The 19,303-nt window shown below is 27.2% G+C and overlaps 1 protein-coding gene across 1 annotated transcript; it reads right to left on the reverse strand.

Annotated features, from left to right (window-relative positions):
* Positions 1 to 8,490: 8,490 nt before the first annotated feature.
* Positions 8,491 to 18,292, reverse strand: LOC135925858 (xaa-Pro aminopeptidase 1-like). The gene is made up of 16 exons (XM_065461383.1): positions 18,242 to 18,292; positions 18,090 to 18,197; positions 17,995 to 18,035; positions 17,896 to 17,947; positions 17,709 to 17,852; positions 17,430 to 17,642; positions 16,494 to 16,612; positions 16,005 to 16,088; positions 14,253 to 14,408; positions 12,850 to 13,061; positions 11,245 to 11,316; positions 10,840 to 10,976; positions 10,237 to 10,341; positions 9,601 to 9,758; positions 9,086 to 9,184; positions 8,491 to 8,853 (listed from the first exon to the last, which is right to left on the reverse strand). The coding sequence occupies exons 2-16, from the start codon at positions 18,097 to 18,099 to the stop codon at positions 8,719 to 8,721; spliced, it is 1,737 nt and encodes a 578-aa protein (XP_065317455.1). The 5' UTR covers positions 18,100 to 18,197; positions 18,242 to 18,292; the 3' UTR covers positions 8,491 to 8,718.
* Positions 18,293 to 19,303: the final 1,011 nt, after the last annotated feature.

Raw genomic sequence — 19,303 nt, forward strand, 5'->3', positions numbered from 1 at the left:
AGATGGGTCAATATTAGTTACATATATCTAGTAGTTGGAGGGATATCATCAAAAAAATTGGTGGGGGGGGGCAGAGATATTAATATTATAATTAATGAAGGGGAAATCTCTGATTTACCAATTAGTCTACGGGTAAAATATAATACTTTATAAAAATATTAACATAAGACTAACATTTAACATTAAAAAATCCCAATATAGGTTCAAGCCTACAATATTTGGAAAAAATTTCCAAGCATCCAAGATCTAAATAATTTAAAAAGATTTTCTCAAGCCCATTTCAATCCCTAATAATTTTTGAAAACCAAGCCAATATTAATTTTGAGAAATATTTTTTAAGCCCAGTCCAACTCATAATAATTTTGAAAAAATTTTCCCAAGCCTAGAGATATTAAATTTATTGAATTAACTCAGTTAAAATTTAAGTTATAGGATCATCTGTTTGTATAAAATAAATAAATAAAATCAACAATAGTAAATAATGTATTACTTTTTGGTTTTAATATGGACTCCTACAGTTGCATAGAAAATTCAAGTTATAGGATCATCTGTTTGTATAAAATAAATAAATAAAATCAGCAATAGTAAATAATGTATTACTTTTTGGTTTTAATATGGCCTCCTACAGTTGAATAGATATAGGATCATCTGTTTGTATAAAATAAATAAATAAATTAAACAAATAAAAAATAAATAAAAGCTGATGACATGACGTAACGATGACATGACGTAGCGATGACATGACGTCACGATGACGTAGTGAGGACATCGGAAAATAATAATATAGATTTCCATATTTTGTCATTTATTATATTATGCATACAAAATAAACTAGCATATAAAAAATCACATAATGCAATAATATAATTCTTAGCAACTTACATTGACAAATGGTTATCAAACTAGTATAATTCTCTCCATTAGACAATATTTCATAGAATCGACTAATAAAGAAAAATTAATAGGCCTAAACCAAATCAACAATTTTTGTAGGAGAGAGTATAAACGACCAATCCAAATCATAAAACTATAGGTGGTTAGAGCTTCCTCTTAGATAGATAACATTATTGAAGCTAGATAAGTAATCGATAAAATTATTGTGAGATATTAAATTTCTAAAAGATTATCTTCCATTTTAAATGATATATAAACGACTACACAGTTGACCATTATTGTTTATCTAAAATATGAAATTATATGCTCTCAGCCGTTATAGTAATAATCTTAAATTACATAGCAACGCAAATAATAGATGCTGGTTAATTTGGCAGTAATAGCCATGACACTCACGATGTAAACTAATATCAGAATTTATTATGTTGGATAAATTGATAAAATAAAAACACTAAAAATCTTTGGAAGAAATAATTATGCAAATATATTGAAGCCTGGAGTTATTTACACGACAATGCCATATTAGAAATGAAATATTTTCTAACTATAAAATAAGGACCAGAATGATATGATGAAACAATTAAGATTTTATTTATTATCGCATCACCTTGGTATATTATATCTTAAAATAATAGTAGTTTGTAATAATATCAAAAATATACTTGTATTAAAATTTTAACTCAAGACTGTTTTTCGAAAAAGAAAAAAATAACTTTCCTAAAAATACATAAAAAAAGAGAAGAAAAGATATCAAATTTATTACATCTATTGCAGGATGAATAATAAAATGCTTAATTTTAAAAATTATTTATAACTAAATAGATGGCGTTAAATACTTGTTTATTATCAAAACATTTATTAGTAAAATTTATTATAATATTAACTGTAATATATTATATAACTCTCAAATCTCAAATACGTCTATAAAAGTGGCATTATATCTAATATTTTATAAAGAACTGTATATAGTAGAGGATTATAAGGTATATGTCTACTTACTTTTTATAAAGATATCTCTTATACTTATTTGAACCTTGAAAATATTTTTAAGGTATGATAATAAAATTTCAAAATAAATATAGAGTTGATTAGTCATTTTGAACTCGGCTAATTACAATATTTGTTAATTTTCAAATAATATATGATTATATTTAATTAGGGTTAAATAATAATTTAAATAATAAAAGTCAATTTAACCAACTGTTAAAGCTAAATTAATATTTAGTGAGTTATTGATATTATATTTTTAATACAGAATTTGATTGCTAGCTGACATAGTGAAAATATAATTTATTTGTATTATTCTAATATAATACCTAAAATAATATTCATTTAATAAAAATTTAAATAGTCTTGTTAATTTCTAAATAATAAAATAATATATATATATTACTTAATGGAATTATAAAAGAAATCATTAAGTGGGCAATCAAAAAAATTTATTTTTAGTTCAAAGGGATATTAAGGAGCCATTAAAATAAAATTTTTTGCTTCAGGGGGCTATTCAAATTTTTCAGGGAGCTCGAGCCCCTGCGCCCCCTAGCGATGCCACTCCTAAAATATCAATATACAAGCTTAAAGTTTTTACATATGGTTGATAAAAATGCTATGACATCTTTTTGCTATATATCGATGCTTGCAGTATAATATTTTAGCTAATCGGTCTTTTTAACAATATTGCAGTAAATTAAGTATGCCGTGATACAAAATGACATCGTTCATCAAGAAACCATATAAATGAAAATTTGACATAAAAATTTTTGTAGGAATACCTAATAAATTATTATTTATTAAATAAGAACATTCAAAAATTGAAGATTAATTATGTTATTGTAAAAAATTATACATTTATCTTAGAATAACTTATAATAAATATTTTATTTGGTTCTCTATTTGTTTTTTTATAATTCTAGGTCGGTCTATTCGGTTGGGAAGAATTGCAAACTGAATAGACAACTGTGGTATGAAATGATCATATTATATATTCACAGTTCATTCAAAGCCAATATATTAATTTCCACATTAAGATATAGTTGTATTTATACATTTGAGCTATAATAATAATGATCATCTTTTTATAAGAATATTCATTTTTAAACAAAGTAATATAATAACCACAATTTGCAGGTGGAATAGAATCACAAATGTTTTTGAAAGGTGGCATATTGTCAATATTTTTATTTTAGCAGAACTATAAGACATTCTCCAAGATAATTCGTGAAATGACATATTTAAGAGAGAAAAATACTTCAGCTATTTCAAATTTTTTATCTACGAAAATATTCCGTAAAACATCTACTTTTGCTTTAGTATGCATATGTGGTGGCATTATTTTTGAGAAAATAGTTGACAAGTCTGGAAATTATATATTTAATAGAATTAATAAAGGCAAACTATGGAAAGATGTACAGCACAAATTTGTTAAAGTTGGCGAATAGTATTTATATTTTTATTAAATTACTACCATGAATTTAAAATATTACATACCTAAAATATTATACCCATATTAATTTTATAGACTAATATTAATTTAAGAATTTAAAAAATGCATTAATAATTTGATTTTTATGATGATTGTTAGAAAATTTTGATTAATTATTTTGTGTTGTGAAAACTTATAAACCAATATTATTACAACTTCAATTTAATTTCAACATTCATTAGAATATGTAGAATTTATAAAATACATTAATAATTTGATTTTTATGATGGTTGTTAGAAAATTTTGATTAATTATTTTGTGAGAAGTTATAAACAAATATTATAACTAATTTCAACATTCATTATAATATTTGAGAACACTAAATTTTAGGCATATAGCCAGTAGTAAAGTAGAGAACACTAGATATAAGTTTAAAATAAGGAAAAAACATTTTAAGAAATAATTGAATTTGCATATTAATGAACACTTCATGATTCATCAAGCAGTCCTTAATCTATAATAGTATTTTTCTAATATATTTCAATTATTTAATATTTTCTCCATTACACTTGTTAGCACTCATTTTTTTCCTTAAGAATAAACTTATTTATGAAGTACCAGTGTTGTTAAACCAGCTTGGAGTTTAAAAAAAGGTTAACTCATAGCATTAAGGTTTATCATATAGATGGCACAAAGTTTAGAAAATCTATTACTGAAATCTCTAGGCTTATGATATTTTTCTGACTAAAATATTGAGTTAGCTTTTTAAAAATGGGCTCAAAATGAGCTATTTAACAATACTACGAGACTACACCAGAAATTACATTGAATTGATAAGTCCTATTACTAGGTAACATCAAATACCAAGGAAATCATTAAAAATCAATGGTATAGTCAGGATTTATTCAATGGAAAGTGTGGGGGGGGGGTTGGTTATGAAATTGGAGGCAAAACTCCCAACTCTCTATAAATCTATAATGCTGAGACCTGCCTATGATTATTCTTTTTATCAATATATAATATTAAATATTTTTATAATATCATTTAAGTTGACTGATCAAGAAGTACTAATTCTAACATCTGTAAACATGTTTTGTGATTTATAAAACCTATGAGGACTCTCAATATAAAGTAGAAAAAAAGTTTTTAATAAAATTAAAAAATTTGCATCGTGCAAAAATTAAAAATTTATAAATATATGGTTTTTATTTAGTGCCTGACTAATACTTATTAACTCAAGTTTTGTAAACCATTAATAAAACATCACATTTTAAGCATGAAGTGAGACAAGTTTTTGGAAACACAATTATGAAACAAATGCATTTTATTGCTTTAATCTGTGTGGTAGCTGGTTCAAAGGAAAAAAAAAATATTGGTAAAATATGATAAAAAGGAAAAAATTATTTGAAAAATGGGAAAAATTTATATCAATTTCTAACAATCTTGATTATTTGTTTTGTGTAAATTATTTAGTATGTCCCAAATATTATTTTGAACTCTCTTACCTTTTTCTATTGGATATTATTTTTAAATAATATTGTGATAAATATTTTTTTTTTTTAAAATAAATCAATTGTTTATAAGAAAAAATTATACAATCTAATCATTTTTATAAGTTCACCTCCATTTTATGGCGATTTCAAGGTTTGTCCAGGTTAAGGGTTTTCCCTCTGATTAATCATTGTCATTTATGACAGTCCTAAGCATCAATATTTGTATTATTCATTTTTCTCAATTCCGCCGCTATTACCTTTATTCATGGTAGGCCTTCCTCTAGGTCTTGATCCTCCTACTTCCATCAATGTGAATCTCTTTAGCCAATGATCTTTTGCCTTACATTCCACATTTTTTCGCATTACCACTCCAATCACTTCTATACCCATTCTTGTTAGCAATTCCTTTATAGTTTTTCTCTCTATCAGCGATACTCCACATATCCATCTAATCATCAACATCTCTAACGTCTAGCAATCTCCTTCAATTTACAAACCTACAGCCTTGGCACAAACTTTCTTTAAGTGATCCTGACACCTTTAAAAATGAGATCTATAACTAGTCGGTGCTGATTAATACATTTCTCTTCCTGTATTACTTTCATATTTTTTATTATGCTCCTATCACATCTCCTTACTCTAATCCACCCCACTTTTAGCACTACCCGACTTAAGGTCACCAGTTTTTCTAAAACTTTCTTAAACATTGTATTAAAAAAAATCATAATAGCACCACCAAAATTCTCTCCCTTCCGGATTTCTCATACAGTAATTAAATCCTCCATGTACTATATCATAACCCTGACTGCTGGTTCCCATATGTCCATTCAGATCACCATTCAGGATAATACCCTCTTCATTAACCAGTCTCTATGTAACCTCTAATAGACTGTGCCAAAATGTTCTCTTCACTTCTTAACCGAACATATGATGATATTAAATCGCATAGTTTTCTATCATGATAATCATAATCTGGTTATCTAGTCTTCTTACTTCTATTACTATGTCCACCTATTTCTCTGCAAACAATACGCCAACGCCAGCCGTACCATCATTAATTCCTTGCCAGAATGTATACCTTTTAATTTTCTTGCCAATCATTCTTGTGCATTACCTCTTGTATGCAACACATATCTATATGCCTTATACGCAGTGCATCGACCACTTCTCCCGTTATGCCCGACAATCCATTCGTAACTCTTAATCTAACCCCGTAAATTGGGTTCTGCATTTATTATCAGGTCGTTTATGGCCGTTATGTTTCACATTCACGAATGTGGTCCCATCAGGTTTTTCATTTCTTTTTGTCGTAGGCGTATAAGGAGGCCCACGGGGTACTTATTTTGAAGCAAAGTTTTTATAATAGGATGCCCTTCCTGAAATCTGTTTAAGTGTTACACCCCGCCAAGGAGAGTGATCCTACTAAAATAAGATAAAATTATATCTAAAAGAGTGTAGTTTTAATTATATATGATTTTATAACACACCATCCTGAAACTGAAAATCAACATTATATTTACGAACAAATTTCTTATCCTATCTTTTACGAAATATGTTTCAAATTTAACAAACAATGGGGCCGAAATGGCAAAGTGACAAACATTTACTATCATGGTATAATTCCAAGCTATATCTAACCCTTTAAAATAAAATGTTGTTGGATAAAATAATAAATAAAGTTAAAATTATTAATGATAGTTAGCAGGACCACTTAAGTCAAGATAGAAACTTAGTAAAACAATCTAAAGCTTCAGTAGAGAGTTTTTCATCAATTGGAAACTTATGAATAGTTTAGTTCTTTTAAGCAATTAAATTTAAATATTAATGTCAAGGAAATGAATAATGCTCGTGATTGTTTATTTATTATTATTAAAATGATTTTTTAATTTAACAAACCAATCCTTTTTTTAAAAAATATTAGGTTTAATATTAGTTTAGGTTTTATATTTAGAATTAGTGATCTGCATCGAGCCTAATTTTTCGCCCAAATTTATTTAAATATAGAAATTAATTTTTATAATTACTTAAAATATAAGACATATGTTATATGTCGTTTAGTTTCAATAAATAAAATCAAATATTTTTATTTTACATAAAAAATTCTATATAAAATTGATAAATTTAGATATATTTAAAAAAATTTCCAAACTCCGACCCGGGCCTAACTTAGATCTCTATTTAGAATATTAAATGATACTACATTGAAATTAGTATTATATAATTAACTTATTTATTATGTCAAAATTAAAACAACAAAAATCTAGTAATTTATTTTGTATCTAATATAAGTAATGATTACTAATAAAATTTAACATTTTTCATATAAAAATTATTTTATTTTGTAATAGTCAAAGTCTTTCCCTTTTATTATATTAAGTATTTTGATCAAATTTAGTAAATAGAATTTTATTTAAAAAAATTGATTTAAATCACTGATTTAAAAAAAAATCGGGGTGATTATAATGGATTTAAATCAAATTGATTTTTATTAGTCAGCCTTAGTTTATATGCATGCAATATCGTAAGAATATTTTTGTGCATTAATCTAAATTATCAGCATTAATTTTTTAAGCTATATAATTAGACCATTTTTTTATAATCAATAGTTCTTTTAAGTGGATTTAAATTTCTTATAGTAATCCTTATAATTTGGTACTAGCTACATTTACGCTGCTTAAAAGCGACGAAATCTAGTCTTTAGCCGAAACTATCCTCAGATTTGGGAATTAGTAGGTATATACATTTAATGTATAACAGCATTTTTGTGCATAAATTTATATTTGTAAATTTAAAAATTGTGGCATTTTAAATCAAATTCCTGGCTACGCGCTAAGTAAATCTTAATTAAAATAAGTTATTTTTAATATTAAAATTTTAGGCAAAGATATAATTAAAAGGTAACAGCCATTTATTATTAATGGTTAAATATTTAAAACACATGCCCTTCCTCCATATAATATAATAATGATTTTCTTTTATCTTTTCCCCATATAAAATAGGATTGGCAGCAAATTAGAAACATAAACATCTTAAAAAATAATTATAAGTAAAAAACCCGGCTTGGAACAGGAGCTGTTAAAGGTATAATTTTAAAGATCTTGTCCTGGATTTGAATAAAATCCACCAGGTCTAAAAATAAGCTTTTAACAAGAACTAAGCCGTTTTAATAAGTAGGAAAATGATGTAAAACCATAAAATTGATCGAACATGATTCAAAATAACGAAATTTAAAAAATTCCGTGGTAGACCATAAAATAAAATGATCACTAAGAAAATTTTTTAATGGTAAATCCTAACGTGTGGTAAGGTAATCGAGGGAAAATAAGCGAATAGGGGACAAGGGAGAATTTTGAGGAATGCAAAATATATAGTAATCCTTTATTCTTTTGGCGGCAACAGTCATTCTTTATCATACATTCATAATCTTGATATTCTTACTGAAAGGATCCAAAGATTGACAGCCTTACCATGCTTATAACCAAAAAGGGTCTTTAACAACTTGGACCGGGGGTGAAAATGATATTTAAAATCGTTAAAAGGTTTTAATTCTCTAGATCTTTTATTTTAATAAAATTTTGAAAACAAATCATAAGCCGAATTGTAACCATAGTCATTAAAGATTATTATTTTTTCGCCAATATGTACTTTGCATAAAATATTTGGTACCCTGAAATAAATACGTCTAGCTATATCCTCCCTTCCCTTCACCCGCTCTTTTATAGCATAATTTGTATATTAAGTACGGGCCATTTGATATCCTTATTTAATTACATTATATTATAATTATCATAACCCAAGAATTGTAAATGATGCTCGTCAAGTAATGCCAATTATAGATTTAATACTTATAATGCAAATTTTATAAACATTCGTAAATAATTTATGATTCACAAAACAAAATTATAGGATTTATGAAATTTTCTTATCAGGTATGGGCATGGCTTGATTTCTCAACCAATTCAAAGCGTCTAATTTTCCTAATTGTTCGAGTTCCTTTCCAACCAAATCTCTACAAAGCCGGTGATATTCATTTATTTGGTTTATCTATTAACACGATTAAAATACAGAAATTATAATTATAGTTAGGGGGAAAAAAATAAACAGGGATAATATTTGGTGAATAATAACATTTTTATCTCAAAAATAAAACAATTAAAAGTTATATTTGATAAAAATATTAGCAAATAATTATGCACTTATTCATTAAATAAAGATAGTATATTTATAAAAATTATTTTAAATTTTTTTATTAGACATTCACTAAGGTGAAATAAACCTCTTGCTGGGTCAATAGCTTTTGGTCAATAAGGTTTGATTGATAGGGTACGAGAGTTAAGGATTCGAACGTTAAAAATGGTATTTCGTTAAAATTGTTCTTTTGAATTGTGTAATAAAATTAAAAAACATAAATATATTAACTATGATTTTAAAAATTCAAATGTCCTGCCTAAGATGTATTAAATAAAATGCAAGATAAAATTTTAGTGATATTGATTAGGGAGATTAGGTTAACTTCAAAAGCTTCATTTATCTCTTTTAGCATTTGGAGAGATAATACAAACAAGAAAAATTAACATAAATATTATGGTATAAAATGATGCTGACGAGTAGCAAAATCGGGAATGGATTATAACAGTAATAAAATAGGATTTATAAATTCTAAAATAATCCTTAAGCTTTTTCTTAAATTAAGTCACAGAGGTTGGGACATCAGGCAAGTGGGTTAACTGGACTGCTAATTTATTCTAATCTTAAAAACTTACATGAATCTATAATAAAATTTATAAATACTTTAGTCTTCGCTTTGATCACGTAACAAGTATTTTCTATCCTTATCCCATAATTTTGGGCCTCGTAATAGCCTGGCTCTATGGTCATGAGCATATTTTCTTGTAAACCGAATGCATCACAATCGTAAGAACTCGGCCTGGTGCTGATGCCGGCTGGACCTAAAAAATTTAAATTTGTTTAATAAAATGTAAAGGAAGAAGAGGGGTCAATGTCTTCCATGCAATGCTTAATGAGAAAGTCAGATAGAGTAAAAATAACGCGCGAACAATTTGAACATAAATGTTGGGTGGATATTAGGCTCATTCGTTTCTTTCCTAAAAAAAAATTGAATATAAAATGGAGAAAGGGGAGATTTCACCCCTTCCATCGCGAATTTGCCTGTTCGTATCATGATTTAACTAATAAAAATTTTCCCCCTAAATACCCCTCCCCCCCCACTATTCCTAAAAACAATAATAACACTATAGAGAAGAATTTGAAAGGAAAATTAATTAAGGTTAATAACTATTCAAAATAACGACTATAATTGAAATTTTAATAATAAAAAAATTAGAAAACCCAAAACTAGATAATTATACATAAAGAGGCACGTTTAACCCATTTTGAATCTTTCAAATTTGTAATAATACTACCTACCTTCGTGCACATTTAGGAAAGATCCCACGCCATGCCCAGTGCCGTGCAGATAGTCCAATCCATTGTCCCATAGGTATTGCCTGGCTAATACGTCTAAACGATAGCCTGATGAAGTTTGTTAAAAAAAAAATGTTTCATCATACAATGTTCACAATCAATCGTTTTAAGACAAATATAAATTTTTTAAAAAAAAAATGTAACATAGCTTAATGGTCTGCAATAAGTGATCTTAGAGATCTCCAATAAAATTTACGGAGAACCAAACTAATAATCGGCCCCCTCCTCTTAGAAGAATTCTGGTTACGCCTGATGATGAAGTAGAGTACACCAATATAAAAAATATAAACGAATTTTATTTAAAATAAAGAAAAATAACATATCCAATCTTAACTCAATATTTAAAAAATGCAATGTTAATGACTCTAAGTAATCAAAAGACGATAATTCAATTTTCATACCTGCACACTACATACAAATGTAGTATATGAATTTGGTTCAAATACTTCTTCTTCAAGCCTCAACTCATAAACCCTAAACAATATAACTTAAACTCGGCGTTTCAAAGCGAGCATTTTGATATATGTTTTATTTCCATAGAAAAACCTTTGCAATTCTTAGGGAATACTGCCCGGGTTAAAGCTAGATGGCCCTTCAAAACGAGAGTATAGTTTTTCTTAAGTTCCGTGTCAGGTTCCTGGGTGCCTAAATACAATGTTCTAGTAACGTCGGTTGTGCCATACCTGATAGATTCAAAATAGGATCGGGAAAATAAATAGTGAAGATAAGGTAAACATTAAAAACTGGATTAATAATTTTATTTGTATACAAAAAAAAACTCCCGATTACTATGATCAGTAATTCTGTTTTTTTCTTTCCTTCATTTCTTTAATTATTACCAAATTCAACAAAATTATCAAAAATTCACGATAACAAGTATTACAGCTTAGAATTACGAATTTCAAATGTGAACAATAAAATAGCATTCAAACGAATATTTAATTTACTAACGTGTATTGGCTTCCTGAATCGCATAAATAAACTTCTTGTGGGCTTAGGGCGCGGTCAGTTAATTCGTTTGGACTGCAAAATAATTTTTGATAAAAATTAATAGTCATTTTAAAGCAAATTGTGATATCTAAAATATAGTTTATAAAATGAAGAAAGAATTTTCGTCCAAAATTCATATCTGAAAAGGTAAATTTTTTTTAGTGGATGGATAGATTTATAAATCTTAAAAAAAAAATAACAAGAATAAAGTAAGATTTAAAAAAAAATAACAAGAATAAAGTAAGATTTAAAAAAAAATGATAGGCAAATAGATTTCCTCTAATGAAGGTCAATAATTTAATAATCTGGGTTTCTCGGTTTGGTCCGAACTGGGGTAGTTTGGTCTTTAGAATGGGTTTAGCGGTAGGACCGATAAAAAAAATTATATTTATAGTAACAAAAAGTTTCGAATTTTATTACAAGCAAACAAGTTCTTATGTTCTTACTAAATATAATTTGCCATAAACAATGTTAAATCTTACAATGTAAGTTTTAAACTATGATAAAATATTTAGATGCTAGATTTAAGAAATACAAATGGTTAAATCATTTCGAAATTTCACCTGGCAAGAATACCTTTATCCTTAGCATTCCTTGCCTAATAAATTCTAGTAAATATTGTTGAAAATGAAAGGCAATAAAATAAGATTTACCATATAATTAATATAGGTACACATTGTACAAATTTAATATAAAGTACATAATTCTTTATAATTATGTATCATATTTTGATTTTTAAATATATTTTTTTTAATATCTTATGTCGGTTTTTCTTTTTTTCATAATAATAGGTTCCCTTGTTTATCTTTACTAAGTAGCAGAGTTATTAAAAGATACTTTTCAAATGGATATAGATGCAGATACATCCGTCCAAAAAATGTATCAGAAACAATCTTTATTATACTTAATGTAAAGGTATGCATAATGCTTAATTTAAGGATGATTCTATTGTTAAAATTTTGTTTCGAAGTGAGCTAAAAAAAAATTACCGAGAGGATATCACATCTAAATACAAGATATATAATTAAATTATATTAGATCTTAATAATTAAATCATTAACAAAATTTTTAACATTAAGGGCTTCCTCGTTTATGCGTAAATTTTAAGCCATACTAAACTCTTTTTAACCGGGGGGGGGACTTGACGGCAAAGTGATTGTTATATATAATGGGTAACAACTTTATAATCATTAAATTAAAATCCCGATACTCATTTTTAAAAAAACATCATTAAAAATTTGATGAGTGTCAAAACTTATATCAATATTTATATCATTTAAGGAGTTCCCCCCAAAAAACAAATACTAAATTATTAGATTTCTTCTCAGAGATTATCTAGAAATCTTGATCTTTAATATAAAAAAAAATTATAATATAAAATTTCCCGCGTTGTCGTCATCCATTGGCGTAAAATAAAATTACGGGAAAAAATGCATTTTTGCAAAAAAGTAGTCATAGAACATTATAATACTTAGCCGATGAAATGTAACTAGGAACTTAGTTCATTTAACCAAAAAAGTTCAAGAACATAGAGATAAATCATAAAATATGAAGGAAATAAATAACTGATAATGAATGACTGCCGAATGAGGTCCCGACGAAGATATCGTAGCAAAACTCAATCCCATAAACGGTTTGGAAAGTTCGGAATTGCAAGTCAAAGTCCTGATTTCCAATAATTTGGCGGCAGCGTTCACTTCCGTAATTTTAGGGTAGGCCGAGGAAACGTTGAGCGTTAACCACGCGAAAAATTCGCAAAGTGTAATGGCGTCTAATAGCTTTTATTATTAGATAGAAAAATGTTCATAAGATACCGTGTCCTTAAGCCCGCATTCACAGCTGAGCGCGAATGCGAAGCGATAAATAATTACAGAGTATCTTATAGGTTAGATTACAACTATTTCGTACGAATTTTTTTAAATATAGATAGATATTTGTATTTTATTTTTTTTTAAATTGGTCTATCGAAATTATAAGATTCATAATTGAGAAGTTACCAAAATTTTCATAAATAATATTTCATTTTAAAAATAAAATATATATCTTTTCAAGATTCTGACAAAATAATCGTTGGTATATAAATGTTCACAAACATATTATAGTGTTTCAGTTGGTAGGAAAAGTTGATTAGAGTCCTGTATTCAGAGGCTTCACTCCTCGAAGACCCTAAACTCCTCTATGAAAATTTTTAACCTTCCGACCTCCCGAAATTATGGTCTCCCTTCAAAAATTTAATTTTTTACCAAACTAACTGAAATAAGCAGTATAACTGATTGCGAAACCTCAATAATTAGGGGTACAAGATAGGAAGTATGATGGACTACTTTAAACATGACAGTGAATATATGTAGAGGATTAATTACAAATCAAAGATACATTTTATTTCTTACTAAATATTCAAAATTATAAATATAACAAAAATTTAAAATGTATTGCAAAATAAAAGAAGCTAAATGTATTGCAAAAACAAATTACATATATATATAAATTGAGATCACCCAGGAGCTAACAGAAAAAAAATAGATCCTCAATTAAATTAGATATTGTACCCACTGCGATAAAATCTAACTTCACCCTGGCTATCACCGCGGACAAGGAGTCAAACATGGTAAAAATGGATTAGAGCCGTTAAATCACATACCTATAATAGCTAGTATGTTAAACGGCTCGTTTTGAGCCGATTTTTAAAAAAAGGCTAATTCAATATTTTAGCCAGAAAAATAATGCTTAAGCCTCGAGATTTCGCTAATAGGTTGTCCAAACCTTTGTTCCTTCTGCAAAGAAAATCTTCAGGCTTGCGTAATATTATTCTGGATAATATATTAATTAGCCGTTTTTAAAAATCGGCCGAGCCGTTTAACAACATTAGTAATAGCAGGCGCATTTTAATCATCATGGTAATTAGCTTATTCGTCATTCCTAAAAAAAAGGTAAACAAATCTAAATATCATATTTTTTTTCTTTCCTACGTGAGCTTTTTTAGCTCCTTCAATTTCCGTATCATTTTTGATGGCTTTAAGGTTCATGACAGGGCACGTCTCGATGATTAGATGGTCGATATCCGAATCCTTCAGGTCGGAATGTGGAATCGAATCGCAGAGGGCTTGATTTGTTTGAGGACTGACCTATAAGTAAATTTAAGGTACATATTATTTATACACAGTTTGGAACCTGAACCTCATTAAAAATTTTTTTTTTAGGATACGGTCTCCAGATATTTACTACTCCATATCGAGATTCGAAACAACCCTTGATTTTTTAGCACACATTAATTTCAATTCAAAATATTATTGATCTCTTACAAAAAAATAAATAATAAAATTAAAGACTTAATTAAGCAAATTAAGTTCATGAGACGCAGACCCAATGCATTGGATAATTAGATATTTAATTTCTCACAAGTGTCCAAGCTTTCTTCACTTGCATTATCCTTTATTATGTTACTTTTTGTGTTTTCCATTTCTACAATTACTTTAATATTCATTAGATATAGCATACTGGTCTCTTTCAATTAAGACAATAAAATTTATAATACATTCAACTCTTATATTTGTCCACCTAACATTAATAAGGGTCAAATCTTTATTTTTTATCATTATCTTTAGGTTACTCTATTTTTAATCCTTTCATATTCATTCTGTTTAACAAATTTTTACTGAGAAAATATCTTCCAAGCATTTTAAAATGCTGCCTTTAAGGATTGATATAATTTCTTCCGAATACACGTTGCACCAATGGAAAATGAACAATTAAACATAAAAACTGTTGCGAAATTATTGATATTATTTGATAAAATTTAATATTTTAAGAAATTAATAATATTATTATTAGTTGAATCAAAATTAGAAAAGGAAGTTAGCCTTATGCCTAAATCTCATTTAAACCCATTCCTTAACCTTATTTCAGTTAATTATTAAAAATTATTTTATATATTTCTGTCAATAAAAAAAATTTCTTTCCGATTACCATTACTAGAGTTAACCCATTATTGTATTATCGCTAAATGAACGTACATATAAAAAAAAAATATGAAACAAGAGGAAATTTAATTTTTTATTTCACCTAATTTACATCTCTAATCACAACTCCCTACCCCTACTTTCAATTTTAATGATGATCTTGAGTCTCACATTCAAAGTTAGAAGTGCCAACCTGAATATATTGAAGTGTCAATGCTTCCATTATGGTTAGAATGGAAGGTGACACGTCTCGATGAGATTTGGTATGCGTCATTTTAGATTATTAAAAGCAATTACAACATGTATATTTTAACTTTTATTAAAAAAAAAGAAAATAATTAATTATAAAAATTTAAAAAATTAAAACAAAAAATAATTATATTTTTAAAGTAAATTTTGAAACAAAAAATAAAGTATATTTTTAGTATAAAAATTTGTCCCTTATATAGGGAAAATAAAACTCTCAATTATAAATAAAAATAAAAATGGCGCAAAGTGAAAAAAAAGGACGTTTTTGCAAAAGTTAGTTTTATCTTACATAATTATGGATAAAACCTACCCCCCCCTATACTTTCCGGAACTCTTACCACTGGATGCAGGGCGATCTCCCGGACCTAAATATCTGACTTATATAAGTTAAAATCGAATTTAAATATTAAAAAAAAATAAAAAAACTAAAAAAAAGTTTTTTTTAAAATATAATTTAACAAATGAAGAAAAGGTATTTTTTTAACTAAATGATAGGAAAATGATTGAGAATACCCAGATTTTGTAATCTTCTCCCATAACAACCCAATCGATGTTTTTGACGTAAGCGTAGACTGAAGAATAGGGTAGGATCATAACCTTGAGATTAAAAATATAGAAAGGATTTCAAACTTTTGTAACCATAGGCAAATTAATTTAATTTATAGAATAAATATTATGAAAATAAAAATTATACATTTATATTATTATTATTGGTTGTGTATAAATAATATGTAAAAAAAATATGATAAGTAATTTTCCTAGGATATTTGGTAGGTCAGATAATAGTAAATATAATCAAGACTCTATTATTCGAGTGCTATATAAAATTTTTATATTATTGTGAAATAGCTTTTTAAATTGCTTCAGTTTACATTATTCATTTGCTCTTTTCTCTCATTCAATTGGTTTAAACTTCATTTTGCTTTTTTTATACTTTACTAGAAAAGCTTTTAAGAGAAAACAACACTCCGATAATCCAGTTAAAGAATTCATCAAACTCACATTGAATTTCTCCTTAATTTCAAGATTATCCATTCCCAAATGATCCATCACTTCATCGTTCAATCCTTTTCCATCCCCATAAAATAGGATAATTTCTGGTCGTGTATGGGATCCATTTACTTTTTAAATTAACAAACAAAAAAATATACAATCACTTATTTTATTGATTTAAAAAATTTTTTGAAGCAATGTTAAAATATATGGGGTCTTGGTTAGTGATCTGCATCGGACTCATCTAAAGATGAACACATTTGCAGCATAATTTTGTGAATCTTTGTTAAGATTCTTCTGATTCATAAGCGTAGCCAGGATTTTACTAAGGGGGGGGGGAATTAAAAAATTACTGGGAGCTTCGCCCTCAGACCCCATTTTGGGCGGGCCTTCCGCCGGGTTTCCTTAAGCCCAGCCCAGCCCAAAATTTTTTTTTAAAATGTTTTGCCTGGCCCAAACCGGAAATTTTTTTGAAAAAGTTTTGCCAGCCCAAAGCCAAAATTTTTTTTAAATAAAATTTATAGACCCAATCTGGTCCGAATTTATTTAAATATAGAAATTAATTTTTATAATTACTCAAAATAAACGATATATGTTATATGGCATCTAGTTTCTATAAATAAGATAAAATATTTTTATTTTACATAAAAAATTCAACTTAAAATTGATAAATTTAGATATATTTTAAAAAATCTCTAAAGCCCGACCCAACCAAGCCTGAATTTTCTTGAAAAAAATTGGACCCAACCCAGCCCAAACCTGATTTTTTTTAAAAATATTGGCCACACCTGGCCTAAATCCCATTCTGGCTGGGCCGGGTACAGGCTGGGCCTACTTTTGCAGATCTCTAGTCTAGATATCTCCTCCTAAAAATAAATAAACAGAAACTTGATAGAAGAATTCATAAAAGTTATTAAGATTTAAAATTGTAATAAGAAAAAATACTATATTGTGTAGATTCTTGCTTGAACTTAATTGGGCACACATTTATGATCATGTAGGAAAAGAAGACTGGATTATAGGGCACATCACTTCCTCTCAAGTTTAGTAACCAAGCTATTTCATCGAGAGCAGAAATAAGTAATGAGCTAACTTTGCAAGGTTTATGTTTGGATATAATATCTATTACATCGTTAATTTTGGACTGCCAGTTTTTACCTGAAAAGAATAATAGGTTACTACAATATTTTTGTTAAAAAAATTTAAAATTAGCAATTTTATTACCGGTATATTTGATATCTAGACAAAAAACTGGATTATTTGGTTTGGTAGGTTTATTTATCCAGGTGATATCAACTAAGTTTGTTAAAAGTGGAACTAAAATTAATTTATTCTTTTTTAAACATTGCTCAAGTTGTTTCCAGGCCACTAAATAAAATTATATATTATAACCTAATTATAATTAACTTACATTGTGATATTAATGTGGGATCTATGCCTACTCTTGATTTTGGTTGTAAAACCTTAATAAAACAGTCATTAGTAAAAGATATAATATGTAAATTAAAACTGAATGGAGCCATTCTTCTTTTGTAGGCACATTTTCAATGCCTTTAAAAAAATAATTAAATTTTTTTTAAATGTGTAATAATCTAATATAACAACCATCTTTCATCAAAATCCAATAATTTAAATCTAATTCTTCTGATGCCTGAATATGGTAGCGTCCATCAGTCCATAGAGCTGCCTTAGTTTCAGTAACAATCGCAGTTCCTAAAATCAAGCTATTATAAATCCATTTTATAAGACAACAGTACCATAAGAACCAGAAAAATTACTTATGAATTTTAGTCGATTATCACAATTGGCTATATATTCGTTCTCAAATAAATTGATAAAAAAAATTTTAAAATGGTTATACTTGATGAGCATCACAGTGTGGTATAATATATGCACATATTTCTTCATTAACAAAACGTTTGTCTCTAAAACAATTCCTCAAACTTTTTAAAAGGACTTCAGCAGCTGACTTTGCCATGCTTATAAATTATTTTTTAATGATGATAAGCTAATATTCGAAAAATAAGAAATCGTACAAATTTTCAATTATTTTAATATACTATTAAAAAAGTTTTAAAATCATCTAATTTTAGCAAAACGAATTAAAACATGTATATATAGCACAATATAGAATACCAAGATTCAATAATATATTAGAAGTTATTATTATAATGTATATTAATTTTGATCAAACTATAACATCGGTGGCGGGTATGCCATGTAAACACTAATTGAAGTCCTATAAAGAACATTCAAAGTTATGGAATTATTTTCAAGAAGCTTTACACTTATCAGAAGATCCTCAAGTTAAGATATTTTGTTAATTATGTACTTCCAACTTATACAATTTATAATTATAACATGAATTTATCTTATATATATTTAAATCATAGTGAGTACATAGATAGTTACACCTAGAGAAAGGTTTTATACTTGTGGTGTGGAAACCTAATTATGGACATGTATAGAACTGTAATGATCTTGCATTTGTAAATCCCATAGTTACACCTAAAGAAACGTTTTGGTACCTGTGGAACCCTAATTATGGTGTTTTTAGAATTGTAATAATATTGCAACTATAAATTTCTTTTAAGGAAGTAGCATTTATTAACTATTATGTAGATAAATTTATCAATTTTTTACACATATACCTTTAAACTGGAATGGTTACATTTGATCTATTTTAAATTTGTTGTGTACATCAGATAGATCTAAAAGACCAAACAATTTGGTTATTAAACATTTCATTCCACTCTTGATTGTATGTATCTACATTATTTTGTAATTTATAAGTTTACACAATTAGATATATTGAATAT

Source organism: Gordionus sp. m RMFG-2023, chromosome 3 (assembly GCF_954871325.1).
Source record: "Gordionus sp. m RMFG-2023 chromosome 3, tfGorSpeb1-WG-v2, whole genome shotgun sequence".
Taxonomy (NCBI): Eukaryota; Metazoa; Nematomorpha; class Gordioida; order Chordodea; family Parachordodidae; genus Gordionus; species Gordionus sp. m RMFG-2023.